This window comes from Kogia breviceps, chromosome 14 (assembly GCF_026419965.1).
Source record: "Kogia breviceps isolate mKogBre1 chromosome 14, mKogBre1 haplotype 1, whole genome shotgun sequence".
In the NCBI taxonomy this organism is placed as follows: domain Eukaryota; kingdom Metazoa; phylum Chordata; class Mammalia; order Artiodactyla; family Physeteridae; genus Kogia; species Kogia breviceps.
Genome location: NC_081323.1, coordinates 73,992,879 through 74,002,888, shown reverse-complemented (window position 1 = coordinate 74,002,888; position 10,010 = coordinate 73,992,879). Strand labels below are relative to the sequence as shown.

Genomic DNA, 10,010 nt, shown 5'->3' with positions numbered 1-10,010 from the left:
TATGTGATTATGGTACGTGGACGGCTCAAGCGAGGGCCATTCTTACCCTCCGCTCACGCCAGAGAGGGACGGGGAGGAGGGAGGAGGCCCATGGGACCACTCAGGCTTCAAGTCCTTTTGGGCACCTGCTGGGCGGCGGGGAGAAGTAGCTGTCTTTCAGTCTCACAGAGGTTGCAGCAAGAAGGCTGCAGGTTAGATTAAAGGAAGCACTTCCAGGCAGGCCAGGTGAATGATCCCAATGAGTCCCTAGTGAGAGTTACTGGAAGGGTTGTCTTCATGCAGGGAACAAATGCCACACTGTCTGTCTGAACCTGGGAGGAGGAAGGACCACCTGATTTGAAAGCAGGGATCCTGGGTGAGCACACAGAGGCTTGGATGGGGAGGCAAAGGCGCCCTCCTCCCGCCCCGGCAGACAACTTTCCCAGCTCCATCCCCTGCACTGAGCAGACATGGATAGAATGGCTGTTGGCCTTGGATGTTGACCTTGACCCCCATAGGTTGGCCTGACCCACAGCCCAGAGTAGTTCTTATGCAGCCTGTTCTGCCCTGGGCACCTGCTCCCAGGCTCCCTGTAGCCACACACCCTGGACTTGTGTGAACACGCCAACCTCGACATAGCTTGAGTTAGCAATTTGTACGTGCACAGCTGCTAACCCACCCTTGTCTGTGTGTTCCCGCTGGCCCTGAGCACGCGCTCATGTGGGCGAGTGCTGGCCCTGGACACATAACAGACCTGGACCCGTGACTGCACATGCCCCGTGCCCTGAAATGAGGCTCTGACCTTTTGTGTGCTCACGTCACCCCCTTTCTCCCCAGGTGCCCTTGGGGCCATGGTCCTTCCCCTGCCCGGGGGCTAACGGGCAGGTCCAGGCCTCTGGAGGTCACTGGGCTGACTGCCCTCTTCGGCTGGTGGCTGTGATGAGCCGTCCTCCCCGCCACCAGCACCAAAGCCAACCCATCCTGGCCACACACTCCCTCAGGTAATGGAAGCGTCAACTTGATTCATGGCCATTCGTCCGTGGCAGCCAGGCCTGAGGACAAGGCACGCTGGGAGTCTCATCTCTGGGAAGAGCCGCTGCTTCTGAGGTGCTGACTCCTTGTTTGGGAGGAAGTGGGGACAGAGGAAAGCAGCTGGGGCTGCAGAGTTGGTTCAAATCCTGAAACCACCGCTCACCTGCATTGGGCCTCATTCATCGAGAACTATTTGCCGAGGGGCTTCCGTATGCCAGGCGCTGAGTGTGCACTGGAGCTGCCACGGTGAGTCAGAAAGACACTGACTCTATCCCCATGGAAAGTATATTCCAGGGAGGAGACAGAGATGACTTTAATAATTCTAACAAAAATACCAGTTCAGCTTCTGAGAAGCGCTGTGTAGGCGAACCACGGAAAGACCGGATTTAAACTGCAGGGGTGAGGGCGGGCCTCTCAGAGGAAGGGCCATGGCAACAGGGATTGAAGGATGAGGAAGGAGGTAACGAGGCAGTGTGGGCAGAAGTCACAGCATGTGCAAAGGCCCTGGGGTCGACATGAATGCCGTGTGGTTGTGTGTGACACCGGGACAGTGTGCCTGGAGCTCCAGGCGAGGGCATAAGGGCTGCTACTGAGCAGGCGTCTGGGGTCAGAGTGTGCGGGGCCCTGTGGATCATGGCAAGTTTGGCCTTCACCTGGAAGGCTGCAGGGAACCTCTGATAGGAGGGATTTAAGAGATGGACACATCAGCTCTGCATTTTGGGAAGTTCACCCAGGTCTGGGAGATGGGGTGCAGGGCAGAGGCAGGGTGACCAGAGAGGAGCTGCTGCAGGTCCTGGAGGGAGATGGGGAGGGGGTGAGGGGTGCCTGGACTGGGCTGGCCTTTCTCTGAGCCTCCCTTTGGGGCTTTGATACTGTGCAGGCAGGGATGCTGCAGGCCACATGAGGCCTTCGTGGAAACCAGGAAAGAGTGCCCTCTGAGTGGTTGACTTAGAAAAGCTCCTGTTCCCAAACCATGAGAGATGGGGCCCTGGAGCACACAGCCTGGGAGGCCTGGAGTTTAGCTCCTCTCACCCCTCACCCCTCACGCAGGGCCTCTGGGCAGTGAACAAATTACACCGCTGCACTGGTGGACCGCCCCGCGGTGGGACCAAAGATAAACTCAGCCCAGCTGGACCACCAGTCATGAGGAAAAACCAGTCTCCTCCGCTTTGGGATTTACTGTATAGACAGGAAATCACGGCACGGGACCTCTTCTGTGTGCCCGCACAGCCCGGCCCACCATACCCTGGAAATTGCTTCTCCGGCCACATTTCACCCCGGACTGACGCTGTCTAAGCCTCTGCCTTCGGGGAGGCCGGTGGCTGGGGGATGGCCAGAGGCCTGGCAGGGGAGCCGGCAGCTGCCAGGACTGGGCAGGACGTTGAAGAGGGAGGGGCCCTGGGACTCGGGGGGCGGGGAGTGGGAAGGGGCCGCTGCCTGGGAGAAGTTCCATGGCATGAGGCCAAGATGGTGAGTCAGTGCACCAAGCCCCCTTCCCTGGACCCTGCTGACCATCCCCCAGAACTTCCAGGGTGAGTGGGTGGGTGTCAGGGGTGGGAGGTGCAGGCAGGGTGGGTTAGAGAGAGGAGGCGAGGGAGGGGCTCAGAGCAGGGACAAGAGCTGGTGGGGGAGGGGAGACGGCACTCACTCTCTAAGGCCAGTGCCCTTTGAGGACCGACCAGCTGAGGCTGGAGGGCATCCCGGAAGTTCAGGTGGGCGGAGCGGGAGAGAGTGCGGGGCCGTGGCTCTGGTTCAGAGCCTCAGCCCGGAGCTGGGCAGCCCTGGGGTCCCGTCTCAGCCCCCAGGCCACTCTCTAACTGTGAAAGCCTCAGTTTGCACACCTATAAAATGAGGGCAATCATGGAACTTAGCCAGCGTGCTCTCCCTCCCAGGAGACGCCCCAAGGGCACCCAGAGCGACTCCACGGAGCCGCCACGGCTGGCACCCTGCGACGAAGCGCGGGGCATAAGGTCACGCGAGAAGGTCGCGCAGCTAGGAGGTGGTGGGGCCCACACCCGAGCCCTGGCCGGCCGGCCCCGGGGCCGTTGCTCCCCCATCATCAACACGCTGGGGAAAGGGTACCCTCGAGGTCTCGGTGTCTCACAGTGAGACGCACCTTCAGTGACGAAACCCACAGAGCATCCAGCGTGGTACGGGCTTCATATGCATTGGCTATTATTACTTTTTTTTTTTTTTTTTTTTTTTGGTGGTACGCGGGCCTCTCACTGTTGTGGCCTCTCCCGTTGCGGAGCACAGGCTCCGGACGCGCAGGCCCAGCGGCCATGGCTCACGGGCCCAACCGCTCCGCGGCATGTGGGATCTTCCCGGACCGGGGCACGAACCCGTGTCCCCTGCATCGGCAGGCGGACCCTCAACCACTGCGCCACCAGGGAAGCCCCCCTATTATTACTTTTGTTGTTGTTATCACAGAATATGACTACCAAAGGCTGCCCCTTCGGCAGGGGCTGAGTGGAGCAGTTTCCCAGAGGCTAGGAACCTGGAAGTGGTGTCGTCCATGCCACGTAGAGGTCCAGGGACATGCCTGACCGCCAGCCCCATGGCACATTGGGACACACGACCCATTGGACAGCCACTTCGCCTGCCTCCCCCAGCCCCCTGGCCTGGGCCTGTTGCCTGACTGGATGTTTGAAGCTTGAGTCCCAGGACCCCAGGATAGCTCTCTGCGAGCCTAGGAGGCTGAGCCCCACCCCTGCTGGGCCCTACAGCACTGTCACCCCGTCCCCTCCTGCTCCTCCGCATAATCAAACTGTCTCTGTCTCAGGGGTGCAAAGTCGGATGCCTGTAGAGTTGTGATGTCGAGGCCTGTGAGGCAAAAGGGGCTGGTGGGGACTGTGGTGACCCGGGAGGGGCTGCCGGGCTCAGGGCCAGCTCTGGCTTTGGGGACCATCTGGTAATGTGGGGTGAGAGCTGCCAGAGCTTCCAGTTTTTCCAGAGACGCAGGGAAAGGCCAGACCAGTGCAGCCAACCAACCCCGAGGAGGCTGAGCCTCCAGACTGTGAGCTGCCGTTTCACTCAGAGGCCAGGGGGTGCCTGGAGCCTCAGGAAAGAACCATCCTGGCTCCAGGTGGGGTGGGAGGTGAGGCCTGCGGAGGGACCCAGGGCATCTCAGCAAACATGTCTGGGCATGGGGCAGCTGTCACCTGTCTGGCTACAGAAACTGCCTTGGCAGGCTCTGCGGGACCCTCTGGGCCCTTCTGAGGTCATGGTGCCATGCTGGAACTGGCTGGAGCCAAACAGACAGACAGACAGAAGCAGGTCCTTCCCACTGTAGATCAGAGAAGGCAGGTCCCCAGGGCACGGAGGCCTGGGGGGAGGCTCCCCTGGGAGCCTGTGTCTGCTCTTCCTTAACCCTCTTGTCAGCTGTGGCCAAGATTCATTCCCAGCAGACCATGCCTGGGTGCCAACAAGCCCCTGTGTGGTCTGGGTGCCCACTGACAGCTATGGTTTGGGGCTGATTTACACCCCTGTGTTTACAGCGTCGGGTTGGGATGTAGGGAACAGGAAGCGTGATGTGGAGAGAGAGGAAGGCCTCTGTTCTCCAGGAGGGCTGGGGGTGGGGACTGTAGCTCCAGTCGGCCAAGGTTAGCCCCCTGACCCCTGCCTTTCTGCCCCTGGGGATTGAGGGGCGGGGCTGAGGCCTCAGGAATAATCCCCTCCCTCCCTTTACCTCCCTGGAGAGGCAAGGAGGGCTGGGGGGAACCAGCCCTGGAGCCAGGGGTCAGGGACTGAAACCTCCCCGGGGGCCAGGAAGGGAGGGAGGGCTGATGTTCAGGTTGAGCTGGGGCGCAGGACTTGTAACCGGATTTATTTGGCTCACTTAATGTTTACTTTAACTTAAAACAATTTAGAGCCAACATTTAAAAGTCAGATTTCACATTAAAAATAATGAAAACACCTGGATTCCTGGCTTCCCTTAAAACCCCCGAAGATCTGGCCTTGCGGGACCCTGGGTGCTGAGCTGCAGCTGCGCCCTAGAAGGCGCCCGTGCTGCCCTGCTGACCAGGTCCTTGAAGGCCAGCTTTGCTCCCCGACGTTGCTTGCCTGGCTCCTGAGCAACAGGGACCCAGGCCCATTGCCCTGGCTGGTGGCTGGAGAGGCTTAGAAGTTGGGATGCCCAGAAGTTGGGATGCCCGACTGGCCTCACAGCCCACAGCTGGAATGCGGGAAGGGCTGGCCTGCGTACAGGGTCTCCAGGGCTGGCGCAGAGACACAAGCCCTGGCAACACCAGGGTGGCTGGCAGAGCAGGGCCCTTCTGTCTTCACAGGAACTCAGAGGGGAGCAGGGGCCGGGGCGGGCCCCGTAGAGGCCCTGCCATCTTCCCTACATTTGGGCAGGACAGAGGCCCTCTCCCCTCTCATTGGTTCAGTGGAGGGAGGTGGGGTCTCCAGAGGGCCCTCTTACCTAGTGCCAATGCAATTGCTGGCAACCGAGGTGCAGTCTAGACCCCTGGCCCCTTCAACTGAACCTTCTTCTCACTCAAGGGCTGCTTTATCCAGATGCCAATGCTCACCCCTAAAGGATGTAGGGGCGTGCGGAACCGCAGGAGGAGCCAGCAATCCAGCATCTGGGGGCTGGGCGTTCAGAATCCACACATGCTGAAGGGAAACCCCAGGGCTCAGGGAATTTCACCCCATCTCAGCTCTCCCGCGGTTATCTCAGGATTTGTGTATTGACTAATAGCTCCCCAAGCTGTGTGTCTTGGGCAAGTTACTCAACCTCTCTGTGCCCTGGTTCCCTTGTCTGTAAAAGGACTATCATAATCATACCTACCCTACAGGGTTGCATGTGGATGAAATGAGTTAGTTCCAGGCAGGTAATAACCACTATAAACGTATGGGCTTCTATTACCTGGCCAGGACCACGACCCCATTTGCAGGTGGGAAAAGGGAACGGCCAGCCTCCGGTGGACTCTGACTCAGTTCTTGGCGGCAGCACAGGCTCCCTCTGTCTGACCCCAAATCCAGTGCATCAGACCATATTCTTAACAACATCTTTTATTGATTTTGCAAGAGAAAAAAATAGTAAGTTATTTTAGAGTTAATGCCCGTACAGCTTTTTTTTCCCCTAAATTGCATGGTACATACAATTATTCTAAACATCAACTGAGATTCCGGGAGAAAGTGTGTGCGGTGTTCGTGCAATCTCCCGGACACGTCTGACCTGTAAACGTGCATCGGCGGGGATGGAAAGTTGGGCTTTCTTGAAAGCCAGGGCACTGGTTTTGGTCACTAAAAGCTGGTTAGGTCTCCTGGGAGCCCCGAGGCCCCGATGGCACTTGCCACATCTGGGAGGTGAGCAGGGCAGCCGGGGGCTTGCAAGCTACATAAATGATGGATCTTCTCCGGGGAAACAATTCCTTATCTTCACATCAGCCCCACGCTCCAAATGAGAAGCGCATTTGCATAGCTGCTCGGCTGAAGCTGCAAAGCTCATAAAGTATTTGCTGGGGCTTTTGGTTGCATAGGAACTACTTTGAGTACAGTAACGCGGCGGGGCTGGGCCGGGCGCCAGGAAAACAACGGATTAATATTTGGAACAAAAAATTACCCACCACTGGGAAACCAACTAGGTCCCTGATCCGGGCTTGTTACACAGGTGGAAATAGATGCGTTTTGGGCTTCACGCAGCTGGGGGTGCAAGGCCTATTTCCAACTTGCTGGGAAGCTGCTCGATGAGGGAGAAGGGGTGGGGATCCCCGGCAACAAGAACCTCACTGCCTGATGCCCAGGACATGGGGTCGAGGACAGACGGAAACGGAGACAGCAAGCGCGAAAAGCCTGGATCAGACCGAGCGCGGGGACAGGCGGGGAGTGAGGGCCCCGCCCCCTCCAGGCTAGTTCCAGCGGAAGGGGGCGGGGCCTCTGGGGCCCGAAGGTGGGGCCTTGGCACCGGTCCTCTGTCTCCGGGCCCTGCATCCAGAAGGCATCTGGGTACGTCCTACTGGCCCTCTGGGGTATGAGGCTGCCCACCTATCCTATCTGGGCCGGGCAGCGCCGCAGGGAAAAGGCCCCGCATGGCAGGGTGGGGCCGGCTCTAGGCCGCCGGTGGGTTCAGCTCCCTCCCTCCGTTGCTCAGCAGGACACATGCCCTTGGCAGATCCCTTCTTGGGCTTGACCAGAGGACAGAGGCCCTGCAGGACCGGCTCCCCTCAGGGGATCTCTCCTTCTCAACTGGGCCTGGGCGGGACCCAGGATGGGTGAAGGGGTGGTAGCAGTCCAGGCTAGACATCTGGAGGGGTCCAGGGGAAAGTCCCACCCGCTCAGCTGGCTCCGCAGCCCCCAGATGAGGCGGGGATGTGGTGGGGGTGGGAGCTGCTGGCCCCTCAGCGGGGGCCTCAGAAGGCAGGACCCCACGCCTGTTGGTGTTGGTGTCTGACGCCTGGCCTCCTTTGCCCGCTCAGCCCTACTCCAGGCCCTGGCACGGCTGGCCATGGTACCGTCCTGCCTGGAGTCAGGCCGAGCCCACGCATCCCACAACAGGCCTCAGTGGACTCGGGCCCTGCTTTGCTGGATCTCACGGTAGAGCCAAGGAGCCTGGGGACCTCGGGCTCCCTGCAGCTGGCCCCAGGACCACGGGGGACCGTGGAAGGCCACACCACACCCCGTCTTCCACTTGCCCAGAACTCCTGTATTTTCCAGGGCCGTTCACCCCTTGAGTCCCCTCTCTCCAGCGGGCTCCCTCCACGCTGCAGCTCCCTTCCAGCTCTTGGGGTCTGGGGTCTGGGCTGGCCCACACAGAGGCCTGAGGCCGGGGGACATGGGTGCTGAGTGGGGGCCGGGTGATGGAGCCCCACCCCGGCTGAGAGGACCAGCTCCCCCTCCTTCAGTGGTCAGCACCGCCAGCGTCTCACTGTCTCCTTCTCGCTGATGCAGGTTTTGGGGCGCAAGGCTGTCGAGGGAGAGCACAGAGGGAGCAGTGTCACCCAGCCGCCATCCCCGAGGGCTGCCCCATGCCCTTGGGGTGAAATCCAGACTGCCCGGGGTTGCCATTCACGGGCCCTGGAGACCTGGCCTCCGCCCCAGCAGCCTCGAGCTCCGAGCAGGCTCCGCCACGCTGTTCCCTCTGCCTGACCAACCCTGAGCATCTTTCAGGATCCAGCTCGAGCATCCCTCCTCTGGGAAGCCCTCGCCCTGCACATCCTCTCCTGGTTTCCCGCGGCCCAGGGCAGGGCAGCCCTTTCAATACAGCGCTTCTGCCCTTAATGGCCCTTTTCCCTCTGTACGTGCAAGGCTTTGCTTCTGGGAAGCACACCACATTGCTCCCCGGGTTCTGCCCCCACCAGCCCCCCCCATAGCCCCCCGGGGAAGGCTCCTGGGTGGAGGAGAGGGGTCTGAGGGCGATGCTGCCAGCAGCTTCACTTTTCCGACCAGACTCCTGAAGGGCGGTGCGAGGGGTGCTCTGGGCAGAGAAGGAAGCTGACCTGGGTCAGCTGCATTCTGCTTCCTTTTCGAGTTGGTAACGATTTGGTTTTCATTCATCATCTGCACGTCCTGATCCTCCACCTGATTACTGCGGGGAGGGAAAAGCCAGAAGGTTCCATCAGGCTCCAGGCAGCATGTCCCTGCCACCCTTCCTCCGTTAGGGCCGGCAGGGGAGGCGATGGAGGAGGGGAGGTCACGGAGCCGGCTCGGGGCGCACCTGATGGCCGTGTGCTTCTCCTGGTGACAGATGTCCGTGTCCTCGGTGAAGAGGATGGTGTGGTAGGGTACTGTGGGCTCGCACGTGGGCAGGATGCCCGTGACCAGGTGGCCCACTGTGGCCAGGATCCCATTGTACACGAGCAAGTCATCCACCAGGAGCTGGACAGACAGAGGAGGGGCTGTGTGGCGTGTGGTCCCTCATCCCCCTCGTCCTTCCCGCGTGTGACCTCGGGCAAAGTGCATCACTGCTCAGAGCCTCGCCTACTTGGTGCGCGGCCCGTGTTATGACTTCAGACCTTCACGACGACCAGGAAAGGCGCCTGGATTAGCCCCACATTGCAGATGGGGAAGCTGAGGCTCAAAGGGCTAAAATCTTTCACCCAGGTGGCAGGGCTGGGAGGCAAACTCGGGTCTCTGGTCCCCCAGGGCCCTAGCTCTCCCTACCCCAGCGTCGCCTCCGGCGGGAAGAACTCCCTACACCATTACGGTTCGAGGAGAAAAGATGAAAGAAAAGCCACTTTGTTTTTTTCGGGGTGATGATTCAAATCACTCGGAGGTTTTGAATTCACGGTTGGATGGCAAATCTCCCTGCCTCTGAGGACCAGGCATTTGTGTCTAAGGTTGCACCCTAGAGAAGTAAATCAAACTGCGACAAATGATAATTGCCAGCAGCCTAATTACCAACGAGCATAATTATCTCAAAAAACCCAGCCAGTAAGTACTTACGCCAAACTCCTTCACCCCTCGATGGGGTGTTTTCGCGTAATTCCACAGTTTGATCATTGACAACGTGGTCGGCCGATCAAAAATCACATAAACCCGGTTCACCTGTCAGAGAGAACTAATTAAAACAGGCATGTTTGGGAACAGAGGCACGGGGCTGGGCCCGGGGTGCCAGGCGTGGGCCGGAGCGCAAGGGCGGTGGGTGCCCGAGGCAGGGCCGGCCCAGGTGGGCCGCCTGGGCTGCTCGGGGCCGCTGTGCGTGGGGTTCCCGCCGCCTTTCTTCTCCTTGCAGCCCATCTTGAGTCAGGTCACATGTGGCTGCGTTTGCAACAAACCGCCGAGCTGGCTGTTGAAAGGCCTGTTTTCTGGGCCTGGCATGGCCGTCATTTAAATACCTGCGGAGAACCGGGCGCGCCCTTTCCTTTCCTTCAGGTCAGGTCCAGAAACACAGTCTGGGGCTCCAGGGGCCAAGGGAACGGTCCCCAGCTCCAGAGTCAAGAGGCACCACCTCCAAGCAATCAGCACAGCCTTGACCCCTGTTTGTCCTTTCTCTGAATCATAAATGAAAAGCACAGCCGAGTAGCCCTGACGGCACCGCTGGGTGATTTTCAGAG

General features: G+C 59.8%; 1 protein-coding gene across 4 annotated transcripts in view; it reads right to left on the bottom strand.

The window, feature by feature from the left end:
- Positions 1–6,016: 6,016 nt before the first annotated feature.
- The window catches only part of KATNIP (katanin interacting protein), a 194,950-nt gene continuing 190,956 nt past the window's right edge, over positions 6,017–10,010 (bottom strand). For all 4 annotated transcript variants that reach the window (XM_067012513.1, XM_067012514.1, XM_067012516.1 and 1 more), the window contains 4 exons: positions 9,400–9,501; positions 8,672–8,832; positions 8,454–8,542; positions 6,017–7,921 (listed from right to left, as the gene is read on the bottom strand). In XM_067012513.1, coding sequence (XP_066868614.1) covers positions 7,863–7,921; positions 8,454–8,542; positions 8,672–8,832; positions 9,400–9,501 — 411 coding nt within the window. In that variant the 3' untranslated portion in view covers positions 6,017–7,862. The remainder of the gene's footprint in view (positions 7,922–8,453; positions 8,543–8,671; positions 8,833–9,399; positions 9,502–10,010) is intronic.